This window comes from Argiope bruennichi, chromosome 2 (assembly GCF_947563725.1).
Source record: "Argiope bruennichi chromosome 2, qqArgBrue1.1, whole genome shotgun sequence".
Classification (NCBI taxonomy): domain Eukaryota; kingdom Metazoa; phylum Arthropoda; class Arachnida; order Araneae; family Araneidae; genus Argiope; species Argiope bruennichi.
The window spans coordinates 106901540-106916867 of record NC_079152.1 but is presented as its reverse complement, the minus strand read 5'-3'; the positions used below and the strand labels follow the sequence as shown (position 1 = coordinate 106916867).

At 28.3% G+C, this 15328-nt stretch overlaps 1 protein-coding gene across 2 annotated transcripts in view; it reads left to right on the top strand.

Moving 5' to 3' along the window:
* The window catches only part of LOC129955282 (alpha-2-macroglobulin-like), a 57126-nt gene that overhangs the window by 22820 nt on the left and 18978 nt on the right, over positions 1 to 15328 (top strand). For both annotated transcript variants that reach the window (XM_056068211.1, XM_056068212.1), the window contains exons 11-22: positions 2590 to 2708; positions 2801 to 3004; positions 3223 to 3420; positions 5144 to 5340; positions 7462 to 7615; positions 9479 to 9628; positions 9730 to 9808; positions 11279 to 11367; positions 12393 to 12492; positions 12997 to 13183; positions 14107 to 14335; positions 14981 to 15220. In XM_056068211.1, the coding sequence (XP_055924186.1) occupies positions 2590 to 2708; positions 2801 to 3004; positions 3223 to 3420; positions 5144 to 5340; positions 7462 to 7615; positions 9479 to 9628; positions 9730 to 9808; positions 11279 to 11367; positions 12393 to 12492; positions 12997 to 13183; positions 14107 to 14335; positions 14981 to 15220 (1946 nt within the window). The remainder of the gene's footprint in view (positions 1 to 2589; positions 2709 to 2800; positions 3005 to 3222; positions 3421 to 5143; positions 5341 to 7461; positions 7616 to 9478; positions 9629 to 9729; positions 9809 to 11278; positions 11368 to 12392; positions 12493 to 12996; positions 13184 to 14106; positions 14336 to 14980; positions 15221 to 15328) is intronic.

The following is a 15328-nucleotide window of genomic DNA, read 5'->3' as shown; positions in this document are numbered from 1 at the left end:
AAAATCAAATTTCAAACGAGTCTCACAAGAATTTAATACACAGAGATTAAAGTTTATGGCTCTTTCGTTTTCTATTACATAGATATTACAAAACTAATAATTTATGCCTATAAATGGCAATGATTGAGATACAATGCGATTCCAATACAAAAGCTATATTTAGTGATATATCTACATTTAAAAAATATTTTCCATACATCTACGGGGACCTGAACTGTTGTAATTCCGAATTGCTGTAATCAATTTTGATATCTACATAAAATGGATTCAAATATATACTATAATTTGGGTTCAAAGAAAAAAGCATTTTAATTTCATATCAATCGTACCTAAGATTCTTCTTTTATTAATACAGCGTTTCTCAACTTTTCAGCATTCGTGGCCCAGTTTTCAATCATAATTTTCATCGCCCCCCCCCCCGCTTACAATAAAATGTATAAAACAATAATACATTTTGAGTATTTTGGATTCTGTTTTTAAATTATTTTTAACTAACTGCCAAAACAAGAGTAAAAGCGAGCCAACGTTCGCGAGAAACCACATCTTGCATTTTGGACAAGCGGGCGATGAATAGATGAAGCGAATGAAAGTGGAGAAAATTTAAATATTATATTTGAAATGAAAGCCAAACAGGGAAATAACGTCAAAAGAATATAAAAGTAGAAAAATTCGTCAATGAAAGTTAATCTAGAAGGGGTGAGCTAAATTTAGAAATCTAGGAATACATTTTTTCGAATAATAAAATAAATAAAACAGAAGCATAAGGGAAAGAAAGTGAAAAAAATAACAATGTTTGTGCAAGGGAATCCACACGACCGATGCCATCTCGAGCATGCGTGGAGCAAATTTTTTCTCATAGGAAGAAGGAAAATATTCGATAGCGCAAGTTTCAATTCCAGTCAGTCTCATTCGAGTCGATCCTTTTATCGCTATCGATTCTATCGTGAATGTGTATGTTATATATATTTTCATGTTAATTGCAATTCACCATATTAAATATTCACGGCAGCAGATGTATGTAGACTCATGAATAAATTTTTAAGCGTAAGTAAGCAAGGCTTAGACGATAGTCAAGCATCAACAAGTACACAGACGAGCGTGGCAAACATAGAATGGAAAAATTGTGTCGGAATTTACACCTATGGTGCTCGTTCAATGTCCGGAAGATTCCAAGGTATACAAGTACTTGTAAAACAAAAATCGCCTCAGTGCACACATTGCATGATCCACAGAATAGCTTTGACTTCGAAAGAAATGAGTCCTGGTTCGAATATCGTGTTAAATACGGTTGTAACAGTAGTAAACTATATAAAAATGATACCCCTGAAATCGAGAATCTTTTCCGCACTTTATAAAGACATGAGTTCAGTACATTCAGCTTTACTATTTTATTGCGAGGCAAGATGGTCATCACGTGGGAAATTTTTGCAACGTGTTTATGAATTAAGAGAAGAAATCGCCAATTTCCTAGAAGAAAACAGACAGGAGGCCGAGAATTTTCGCGATAGTTTATTTGTGATGAAATTGAGGTACTTGGTCGATATATTCGAGAAATTAAATAACTTGATCTTCAACTCCAAGGAGCAAATACACATATGTTGGATACGAGTGATAAAGTTAATGCTTTTTGTAGAAAATTGGAATTGTGGTGCAGAAATTTAAAGCAAAAAACCTAACAATATTTGTAAATGTGGATGATTGTACTAAAACTTATAAGGCTGAAGAAGAACATGTAAAAGTTGTTTTTGTAACCATTGAAAATCATTTAGCCATGCTGGCAAAGAATTTTAAAAAGTATTTTCATGCTGACGACAAACTGATAGCAAGTTACGAGTGGATTAGGGATCCATTTCATAAGACTCCCGAAGGACTCGCAATAGATGAGGAAGAAAAATTCATAAACTTCACGACAAGTGGCGAAACTAAAAGACAATTTAGTAATAAATCACTATTTGAATTTTGGGCAGGAGTAAGAATGATTTTTCTGCACTAAAAATAAAGACATTTCACTTTTTTATTACCATTCAACGTCCTATCTTTGTGAAACTGGATTTTCTGCTATGGCTTCTTTGAAGACAAAATATAACAGAAGTAAGAGTGGATATTTCTAATATTAATCCTTCCTTCCAAAAACTGTGCTCTGTAAGACAGGCCCAAGGAAGTGACTAATAATTATTAAATTTGTTTTTAATTTAGTATGTTTTGATTAAGTAAGTTTCGATTTAGTAAGTTGTTTTACTTTAATAAGTTATTAAATATGTCGAAATGTATTTTGTTTTCTATGTGTATGTGTGCTTTCATTTCAGTCAGTTAATCAATTTTTTAAAATAATATATTATCTTGAATATTCTCGCCCCCCCCTCTAGTCTACTCGCGCCCCCCTAGGGGGGAGAGCCCCATAGGTTGAGAATCGCTGTATTAATAGATACGTTACCAAATGTAGTGCAAATTGCTTTGATCATTATAGAAGCACAGACTAACAATTCAGTTGGCATTTCGTATAATTTAATATTTTATTTACAAAACAGAAAAGAAATTTCATAAATGATTCATTATATCATTTAAATAATATTATTTACTTAATTTTAGGGGTGGAAGTAAACAAGACTGAATATTTAGATCGAAGCTACACGCCTTTAAATCTAGATTTTAACGTAGACAGCAATCATGGACAGTATTATAAGCCCGGTTTACCATACAATGGAAAAGTAAGTTGCTTTTGATGAAATTTAAATCACTTATTTTTATGCTAATTGAAGAGGCATCAACTGAATTTAACATAACATATTTCTCATTACAGCTGAAAGTAACACATCCTGACAACACTCCTGCTCCAGGACAACCTATTGAAATATGTGCCACAGTGAGCAGGAAAAGAATAATCGATACCTGGTTAGCTACCAAGGAAGTAAAATATTGCAAGAATTATACATCAGATGCTAATGGCTATGTCAAGTATGCCTTAGTACCCCAAAACTTTGATTCAACTTCCATCAATTTATTTGTAAGATTAACTTTCTTGATATAATATCAGTTCACATGTGTAAATTGTTTTAAAAAACATTTTAAATAAGTATTTTTAATCTGTAAATATTATCACATTTAAAAAAATTTTCATTTATTCATTTTCAAAACATTAAATTAATGTTAGCGGTAGCCATTTCAATTTATTTTTCATATTAAAATACAGCTATATGCTCATTCTAATGTTTTATTTTCTAGGCTAGGTCACTGAAATATACTGGAGAAAATGATATAAGCAGTCCTACAGCAGGTGCTTATTTAAATCCTTTCTACTCTCCATCTGGAAGTTTTGTTCAGTTGGAAACTATTGATAATCCTATTCCGTGTGGAACGAAAAAAAATATTAGACTTCTATTCACCGCTGAAGAAAACACCGAATTTCAATTACGATACGAGGTATATATTTTGCAATGCTTTTTCGAAAATATCACTTTAGATTATTTATCATTGAAATAGATTTTGTATCTTGGTTATAACAAAAATTATAATAATTTATTCATTTTAAGAAACAATTTTAAGTTTCAATTCCTGACTTGTAAAATAATTAATGGAATCTAAAAATTATTTGTTTAAAAAGTTGTTTTTAAATATCATATGATTATTAGATATTATTAGAAACTGATCTATATATTAGATGGTAAAGACAAGTTTTAAATAAAATTTAGAAATACCCGTGCAGTGTAGTATATTCGTACCTCCATTTTTGTTGAAACAAATGGTTCATTATTATGTTCTTGTTTCAGATCTCAAATTTTAGACTTACTCAAATAAATTAGTCTTGACCTAATTTTGTCTAGTTTTTACTGTCAAATGGAAAATTTCATTTTCTTTTTATTGAAAGAAAAGGTCCCGGCTTAATTAATTTCATATTTAAAAATGCTTATTGCAAGGTAATTAAAAAAATCTGTATTTCTTTCGCCTAATATTTATTAATGAAATATCTAAAAAAGATATATGTTAAATATAATTAGATTTTTTTAATTAATAGAAACCGAAAACATTATGATCAAATTTATAATCAAATTTCTCTTGGTTATTATATGATTTTACATAATATGTTATATTTTGAAATGAAATGCATCATATAAGACTGACTACCTGTGTGAATTCTCGGATGCTAATTTTAAAATACATTAAAAAAGTAATTAAAATATTTCTTCAAAAAATTGATTACATTACTGCTAGAAATATGCAAAAGACGTTGCTATCTGACAAAGGTAAAATCGATTTCCAAACGAAACTCATTACATTAATTGATAGCGTTGAACTGATAAGTAAATGCCATTTTTTCAAAAATCCATAAATAAATAGTTTGAACCTCAAATCTTAGTATATAAGTTTGTAGATGGTAGGAATACCATTCAGACAAGGCAAACAAGTCTGTACAAATAGTGGTAGGAATGTTGTGCAGCCACATCACCCTTCTAGGGAGAGAAATGGATAGGCTTGAAGAAAATTCGTACATTTTACATGTTGTCCAGAACGAGTATCGAACACTGGATCGTTGGAGATCAAGCTCTAGAACAGATGCCATGCTTCTGTACATCTGGAGAAATGGTCGACGACTGTCAAGTAGTAACGGTACGATTTTACAAGAGGTAGTGATCCGATTATGTCTATGTGGACGTGACGGAATCAGACTGGAAGAATGTCAGAAATGGTTCCCCAATAAGTCCAGATTACGGAATCGAGCTGAGTCAGTCGAGACATCTGCAGCGAAGACTAGTGGCGACATTCAAAAGAGTGCAATGAAACTGAGGTACGAGCAGAGTTGAGGTTGAAGTAAGCACCGGATCCACATAGCAAGAGTGGCTTTAATATCGAGTGACTACTGTAGATGGTTGGATAAACCATCCAGATAAGATAAGATAAGTAAGTCTCAGCTAACTTACTCTATTTACAATCGATATATATATATATATATATATATATATGCAATAAGACTTTGATACAAATAATGGTAGGAATGTTGTGCAGCCACAAGTTCAAATATTTTTATTTCATTATATATTAAATTTATTTAAAATAAATAAATATTCCAGATATTTTGTTGAAATTCCAAAATAAAAAATAATTTACTACTCAAAAAATAATACCAATATTATAACATCCATTTTAGATATTAAAGCAGGGTACTGTTGTAAAAAGTGGCTCCAAACAGGTAACCTTTAACATCCAAGATGACGTCTCAAGTAAATATGAAAATAGTGATGAAATTATCAATGGTTCAGAAACTCAAATTTCCCCATCACTGCCCGAGTCATCATCCAGTGAATCTTCAAGTGAAGAGAATTGTCCTAGTGCAAAAGAATCTCAGTGAGTATATCAAGTTTTTCAGGATATTTCACTTTTCTTAAATTGCATTTATACTTCTGAAATCGATAACACAATATGGTCATCGAAAAAAACGTACATACTTAAAATTTTGGTAATTCAAAATTTATTCTCTAAAATTTTTTGAAATCAAACTTTAGTTGATTTCCTCTAACATTAATAGAATTTTGTGCATATTTTAAACAGGAATATTTAATTACATGATAGAAATTGATTGGTAAATTTATTTCTAAATAGAATCCATAAGCCTGCTCCTTTCGGTTACGTATAACTTGCAAGTTTTCGTCCTTAACCATGAATAGCGAAGAAAGATTTTATATTTTTGATTATTTAATCAAAGCGAAATGATCAATCAATAATATCAAAACTCAATCAATAAATATCAAATGTCAAAGGGCAACCAAGGATATCTGATTTAATTTTCATGAATTTTTCTAACATTTACAGCTAAAATAATTTTTTTTCTTAATCAATATTACAACCATCAAAAATGTACAATAAGATTTACTATTGATAATCATTCAGTACAATTTAAGTCGAGAAAGATAAGTCATTTAACTAAGTAACATCTTCTCCGCAAACATTTCCAATTTTTATCTGAGAAGCAATTTTCATAAGAATTTCAAATTTTCTAATAGCAATTATCAACCCTTTTTTCTCTTAAATAATTCCTTATTTTTAAAACTAGTGTACATAAAATTTCCTGTAATTAAAAAAATAAAAATTTTATCAAAATGAAAAGATATATTGGGTTGTTTTAATCTATATAAATAAAATAGGGATTTTGGTTTATAGGAATTTTGTTATAAACATTTATTGCGTTATAAGCATTTCAAATTTTGTTCACAAATTCTAAAATATAAGAGACTTTTTTACTAAATGTTGGACAAATTGGTTAAACATAATTTTTCAGATTCATTTGTTAAAATAAAGTTAATAGTCACCGATTGATTATAAGAGGAGATATATCGAAAAAACGGCAATATCTCTTTCTAACTGTTTTGAAACTTCAAATTTTTAGTTTACATCAGTTAGAATCCATTACCTTTTTTTTTAATGGATAATTTCTGTATGTATGCGAGTTAATTTGGTATTAAAAATCTGAGTTTGCAGGTCAAACTGGATATTTCCACCGGTAAAATTTAATTTAATTCTAATTTTAAAATGATGACGATCCTTTACTTAAACAGAGATTGCTAGTGTTTCAAAAAATTTTTAGAAATCCCATTTTAAAACGACAGAATGTTTACATTTTATTGTATGAATAATTGCCTTCTGAATAAAAAGAAATATGAGGATACATTTTGATGAACAATTATATATTTACAACATATGATTTTATACTTTGTTAAAGATTAATTAATGATGAGCTCATTTCCCCCAATTATTACGCATATTGACATAAACTGATGGATATGTATAAATATAATATATTAACTTTATATTAAATTGTAAGGAAAGTCATTGCCCTTTTCTATTTTGAGCTGAAGAATATTTTCAGTTCTTTCTCAACTTCCTTTTTGACTGTTAAATTTTCTAATAATCTTCCATTTTCATGTACTTTTAAAGTCTTAAGTTGTGCTTATATAATTATATTGCATATTTAACATGAAAAGAAAGATATCTAACGTTTAGAATATTTCTTTAAAATAAATAATCTAACAAAGTTTTGATTATTCATTTTACAAAATAATGAAAGTCATAATTTTCGAGTAGCAATTTAAAGTTTTCTAAGAGAATGCCAGATTTTAATAATAAAATGTAAAATATGTATTTGAGAAATAAAACCTTTCATATTAAGCGAAAGAAATCTCTCAAAACTGTTTGATCTTGAATAGGAGGGCACAATTTCTTAGCATGTCAAGATTTCATAAAAAAAAATTTTGGCATTATTTAGTTGGCATTATTTATTACAATATTGCTTCAATTTGTATTTAGGACTTTGTTTCGAGTTATAAAAAAATATAGTTCTTTAAAAAAATTGAAAATAAAGCATTTTTTTTTTTTTACTTTCTACCCTTTTGATAATTAATAAGTTGATAAACAGTTGTAACAACTAAGAAGAAATTCTTGTTAATTAATTTAAATAAATCATTTGCTTAGTTACACACCACCTATTGGAGAAGTAAATATTCCAATCGATGTCGACGCTTCCTTGTCAGATTCATTTACTTTACTTGCTTTCTATGTGAGAGAGGATCGTGAAACTGTTGCAGATTCTCAAAAGATTCAAGTCGAAAAATGCTTCAAAAATCAGGTAATGTTTCTCTTATTGGTCATATAAAAGTCTAAGGTCTCATTCTTAAAGTCTTCTGGAATCGTACTTTTGCTTATGAAAATAGTTTTTCAAAAAAATCTATGTTTGCCTCCTGTTACTTTTAACTAATTTGTTAGAACAGAAAATAAAACCTTGATATGATATTCAATATAATCCTTTATTTATATTTCTTGATTTTTGAGTATTAAAACTAATAAATTTCAGAGTTAAAAACATAAAAGATAAACATAAAGAAACTGAAAAAGAAAGGGGGAAAACAGAAACATAATATTAAATTGTTTAAGATAGTTTGTAAAATTAAAATTACACAACATTTTGGTAATATTATTTTTGATTTTTAATATTATTTTGTTTCAGTTTTGCACTAAACCGTTATTTTGAAGAAAATTTCCAATGTTAACATTCTTATGCATGAAGACAGCTGCAATAGTAAAAAGAGATTATATGTTGAAAAAAAATCTGTCAATTTAGATCTCCTTAATACCGATAAAATGTTTTTTGAAATCATGTAACATGTCAAATACGTTAATTTCAAATTTAATGTGTTTGATTAATGAAATCTGGCATATGACATTCGCAAAAATTAAAAAGTTTTTTTAATTTTGAAAAAATAAATTGCAAGCTGCCATTCTTTCGTGCAGACAATATGGAAACGCAACCAGCGAGTGAATGAAATTTGGTGTTATGCCTTATCATTCATGTTGTGTACTTGAGTTAAATTCAGAATCCACGAGGTCAATATGGTTCAAAAGGCACACATGAATCATAAAAGTGGTTTATCCTATAAATAAACGAACGAAATTGATCTCTCTAAACCTTTCTCGCATTCTCTGTAATAAAAGTCTGATTCTGCTCCGCAGCATAAAATTGTGAACCTTTACCAAAAACTGTGAATACCTTCATTGACAATTGTGAACAAATTCTGATTTTCGGCTTGAATCTGTTAGATTTATCGTCTGATCTTTGGCGATTAATCCCTGCATAGGATTAATCCAAAAATATTCGAAAATCAAATTTGTACTTCGGATTTTTTTTACCAATTGAAACCAAAATTTGACACTGAATTATAGTTATAATCGCAAGATCACATACTAAATGTGATTTATTTAAGTCAATGCGTATTTGAGTTATCGTTGTTTTATACATGAGAAAGTACAAACTAATATGAGGCCAAACTTCAACAAGTTTGGTTCAAAATTTAATAACAAAAAAGTCTATGTTTTAGATACTAAATCTTTGTACAAAATTTTGCTTATCTAGTTCTTTACGTTTTGCAATTATCGAACACATTTATATTCCGACAGCCAAATAGATTTCATTCAAAATTTGATAGAAATCTACAGTTTGATGTGAAGTCCCTTTTCTTATTTCATTCGTCTAACTCAAAATGTTTTTGAGTCATCATATTCAAAGACAGGCATGCGGAGTGAGAGGAAGAAATTATTACAAACATGTGCATTTCAGATTCAGGGACATCTGAAGCCTGAGGATTCGTCAAAAACTCAGAGTCCATATTTTTTGACAATTACAGCACTTTGTATATGAGAAATAAACAAGTATTGTAACAAATTGTGTTATATGAGTAAGATAAAACCTTCTCGAAGATTTTATGTACAAGTTATGAAGTTTTCGACAAATCTGAGGTTCTGTAATATTCACGGTATTGATCTTTAATTAAGTGGTTGTATGAAAAGATGAAGGCTAACAACGAATAATGATCCATACCTATACAAGTGAAAATGATAACTAAGTAATATTACAAATATTTCAATTTCTTTATATTTTTATATTATAATTAGTAAGTTTTTATTTATCTTAATTCATTTCCTTGATATCTTTTAGGTTACTTTTGCATTCCAAAGTCAAGAAGCACAACCAGGAACTGATACTGCAATTCAAATCACATCCTCTCCTAATTCACTTTGCGGTGTGAAAGTAGTAGATAAAAGCGTTTCTCTTCTCGACTCAAGCGATCAGTTGACGAAAGACAAGGTAATGTTCTATCTCAATTTATGAAGTGAATTTCATACTAAATATTATACGCTGTTGTAAAGATTCGTCTTATTATTAATGTATCTTATACAATCCTCTAGGTTTTCCAATTTCTCTCGAACTTAGATCCACCGACATATTACAGTTCTGATTTTTGCTATACAGATAAAACTCAACCAGGTTAGTATAATGGTTTTCAGCATCTGATATCTAAACAACCACAAAATTGAAATATATGGGCAATTTCAGCCCGATTATTTATATTTTACAGGGAGACACAAATATATGTATATTCTATGGACAAATATTCCAAAAAAAATTTTTAAGTATGGTGCTAAGTTTTTTAAATCAAATTAATTGATGAATTTTTTAATTAATAATAACATTATTTGTAAATACTAAATTTTGAACGTTATCTTTAGCAAAATCTTTAACTATACGAAAATACTAAAGCAAGCAAAATGTTTAGCAAAAACATAGTAATTTTATATTTTAATCGTTGCATTTATTTATGCCAGTGCAGTACTTTGTCATAAATTCACGGCTCAGTTAATTATCACAATTACTGGATCTGGAGTTCGAATTAATTGATACTTTCCACTTTGATATCTGGTCATATTTACCTTCCAAGAGATACGTATGAATGGTGTAAAGTTAGATCCAGATGAATGAAGTCATCACAGATCATTGTTGGAACATCAGGTCTATGTTTATCAAATACAGGTAAACAAATGGTTAGTATTAAGAAGTAGCATTTCGATTTTTAATTTCTAGATGCTATTCATATAGGTTTATATAGATTTCTTTATATAAGAGTAAATTTATAGTTTAATATTAGTTACAAACGACGAGAAAGTTGTTGATAGTCAATTGTAATTCCCTCATTCTGCCTTATCATGGGTACCTGTATAATAACCAAAAGATCAAACATTTTGTATCTCTGATGAAATTTTCTATGAATTTGTAAAACTAATAATATAAACTAATTTGAGCTATGGAAATCAGATGAATAACTATCAAGGTTTACGTGATAGTTATTCAACATGCAAAAGAATAGCGTTGGAACCCCCTGCAATTTATTATAACGTTTAAAATAGCTGAATATTTCTATATCATAGAAAATTATTTAAATTTAAACTTTTTTCTCTTTATCTAAAAAGAAATTATGCATCTTTAAGATAAAATAGAGTAAGAAAAATTATGTATATCTTAGATAATGCTGTTTTTCCGCACCTCTCATTTTGAATTATTTACATCATGAAATGTTCACATTATATATTGTGAAGTAATCACACGAAAACTAACCATATATAAAATGCTTTAAATCCACAATAACTGATAAAAACTAATCAATGTTTAATAAATTTCATTGGTGAATAAGGAGAATACATTTTATAAAAATATTATATTATACTTAGTAAATTTGGAATATATATATATATATATATATATATATATATATATATATATATATATATATATATATATATATATATATATATATATATATGAAAGTGATAAAATATAACAGCCATATTCAAAAAAAATTGCAGAAATTTAATTTCGCCATTACCTTTTTCAATTAAAATTTTCTAAATATCACTTCAAGATAAGAAATTACTCAAAATGCCATATCTTATTTTCTTTCAGGATTGCAATCAATGGACAAGGACTCTAAAGTCAATCCAAAAAATTCTTTCTATTCTTCATCTTATGAGGATTCATATGCTGCTTTCCAGGTAATATTTTTATAATCAAGAGAAAAAAAATTGAAATCGTTTGCTATGCATGAAAAAACGGGCTATAAGGCTATAGCGTATCTAAGCGTAAATTTCCAATTTCCAGCAGCTAGAAAGGCAAAAAGGCAAATTCAATTATGTAAAAAGAAATACCAAAGGACTATTTGATAAGAACTTCAAAGAGAAAATAAGACCTCTTGGGAAAAAGAACCTATATATATGTATATAAAATTTTTACACCAAGAAACACTGTAAATGTGTAGTAATTCTTTTTCTTTTTCATCCTCATTTCTCACCCATTTATTGATATCTACCGAAAATAATTTCAAATACAATTGGACAAAAAAACTTTCAGAATTCTAAAAACATTTCAGATTCTAATATCAGATCTCGAAATTTGTCCTTATTTGCAATAGCAGTTGATGAACTTTACAAGTATAGTCAAAACATAATGTCTGATAGAATTTATGGCAGTTTGAAAATTGAAATCGGACTCTCATGGAAAAAAATACAATTCTTTATTATAAATATTCACCTTCCTTAACTTTTGGTTTTGCCAGAAAAAAAATGCCATTTCTTTATGTAGTAAAATCAAATATATAATTTTAGAATTGAGTAATTGAGGGGAGTGTTTATTTTCATTTTGTATATTTTGAGAATCGTTTTATTTCCCATTCACATTCAAGAATGGATTTTGTGATATAATTGATTTCTTATTCCATTTATAAACTCACGATATTTTTTTTACGTCAGAATGCATTTATCTCCCCAAAAAGACCAAATTCTCGTTATATCTATATAAAATGCATTCAATAATATTTATTTTACAAATAAGCATCTTTAAATTGTATTTGTTCTGAAAATTATTTGCTCGATTTCCCATGCCTAAGCTACAGTTTTCCATCTACCATTTTTATTTCGAAAATTTATTCCTTTTTTTTTTACAGATGACATACTGATTTAAAATGCATTTAAATCTTATTTATTTGTCAATTCAAAAAAGTGAATAAGACTCTCAATTGCAGGATGCTGGATTCCTAGTGATTAGCAATTTAATTCTGTTTAGCAGACCTTGCTCTGTTGGTGGTGGAGGGGGATTTGGACCTATGCCTATTGCAGGACCTGGTAAGTATAGAAAATGTTTGTTGAAAAATGTTTTATTTTACTTTTAAGGTTTTTAACTCATATCATAGTAGAAATAATATGAATATCAAAAATTACATTTCTGGGAGTAATTATTTATATTTTTTTAAAAAATACATAAGAATATCTACAAACACATTAGAGAATTAGCATTTAAAAAAGTAATATTTTTATATTTCTTTTTTAATTTAGAGACTTAAACTTAAAGGGTAGGCTAATATTGCTAAATGTTTACTTGAAAGAACTTTTGTATTCCAATATATATTGCGAGACTCTTTTTTGAAAGGCTTACATATTCACTGTTGGAACAAATTCAGCTCAATAACTCCATTGTTTTCCTATTACTTACCATTTAATAACATGAGGGTTTTATAGTTTTCATTGATTGCAGTCATATTTTTGAAAAAAAAAACTATTACTGCAGGTATATATTTCATTATGTATTTTTAATTGATGGTGTGATATGTTAAAATAATTTTCTCTTAGACGGGGGACCTATTCCGTTCATGGCGGCTGGACCAGGAGGACTACCACAACAGCCAGGGGCACCAGGCGGTCCTTCATTTGCTTTCCAAAAATCTGCAGTTGCATTTGGGCCCGCAGCAACACAATCTGCTGTGGAAGTAAGGAATTATTTCCCAGAAACTTGGTTGTTCCAGTTACAGATGACAGGGTAAGTGGATAATAAAAATAGGAAACAATCTTATTTTTTAAAAAAACGGGTCTAACAAAACACTACTGTGAAATGCCTAGATTCGTTAAAGAAATTATTTATTATTAATTGATAAAATACTTTATTCTTTAAAATTGTTCATTTAATGCATAAAAAATATAATAGCCAACAACTGTAGTTTTTAATCATTCATTAATTTTCATGCAAAATTTATAATTAAAAAAAAACTTTAATTTTTTTTTTTTTTTTTTTTTTTTTTTTTTTACATTTTTTCTCTATACTGACTTCTATATACGCAATTTCAGCTGGAAATAAAACATTTAAATTTACGAATTCAAACTTTTATAGTATATGATTATTTTTTTAAATAAGTAATTTTTTATTATGCTATTTCAGATTCTCCAAACAAAAAATAATTTTTAAATGATTTCCTTTAATCTTAAAATTATTTTAATGTAATAAAATTAAGTTGCATGAGTTTTTTTAAAAAAAGATTTTGTTTTTCTTATAATCTTCATTTTTTAGACAATTTAAAAATTACTTTTTAAAAATATATTTTGTTATCTATGGTAAAACTTAGTATGATATTATACTAATAAATTTTGGCAAACATGATATATCACGAAATTTAATGCGTAAGCAACGTTTTTAATTTATTTCTGGATTGGTTTGCATATTTCAATACACTTTTAATTTTGATCGAAAGAAAATACCTTCTGTATTAGAAACAAACTCATTTTTTTAAACTTATCTGTTATAAAAATTCATTATGTTTTTATTTATATTTAAAGTCCTAAAATATATGTTTACTGCTGATTTCAACTATTTGAAATAATTTTTGCTTAGAAGATCCTCTTTATTTGACTTTTTTTTATAATTAAAAAAAATAACCTGTATTGTCTATTTAAAAAAATGTTTTTCAGTTCGGATGGAGTATTCCAAGCAATAGAAACCCTTCCACACACTATTACTGAATGGGATGGCAGTGCAGTCTGTATTAACTCCCAAGATGGCCTCGGTCTGTCGGACACAGCATCCATCAAGGGCTTCCAGGCATTCTTTATATCTTATACTCTTCCCATAAGCGTCATCAGAGGAGAAGAATTCATTGTAGTAGTATCCATCTACAACTACGTCGATGCTGCTTTACCAGTAAGTAAAGTCTTGAGAGAAATTAATACCCAAATCACTATTTGGCTCTCACTTTAAAACCAGCGATAATTGTATTTGTTTGTATAATTCTAAGGCTGGTTTGTTTTTTATTTAGCTTCATCGCAATGTAATAAACAGAACTGAGTAATTTTGGAATGCTGAGTGTTGAAATCCCAAAAACTTGAAATAGATCTACACTTTTTGAATCAAGACTACGTAATAAATTTCATTTAGCTCGTTATTTATTGCAGTTTAGAATTAATGTGTAAATATAATATCCAGCAGATTTACTAACAGATTTTCAATTTGATTTTTGGTTTAATTTAATTTATGATCACAACAATAGTTTTTCTGTAAAACTATATACCAAGTATCATTTATCTGTTTCTTTACACTTTTTAGCTTCACAGATATATAATTTCCTATATTATATAAACAAAAATTTTATTCCTTTTCACATATAGAATTCAAAATATTTCATATAAATAATTGCTATTGCACGCTTCGTACTTAACTTATTTTAATCCAATTATTCATGCATTTAAAAGTTAGAAAACGTTTCACGAATAATATATTTTTGTGATACCTTTTTACCAGAAATCTTTTTTGCCATCTTTGTACTAATGCATTCAATTCATTTTACAGGTTACAGTCACTTTGGCTCAACCCCAAGGATTTGAAGTGATTAGTGATTTGTCTGACAATGACATTTGCATACAACCAGATTCAAGTGAAAGTATGAGAATCAAATTGAAAGGTACAAAAGTTGGATCAATCAATATAACAGTTGAAGCTGAAACAGCATCTTCCAGTCAAGTTTGTGGAGATTCTCCGGTCTATGATGGTGTGGCAAGAGATGCTATTACTCAGTCGTTAGAAGTTGAAGTAAATACTGCATATTGTTTATGTTGTTTTGATAAACTCACCAATAATTTATCTAAAAAAAGTTTGTACATTAGAGTAAATATTATCCTGGGATAGAAAAAATTTCAA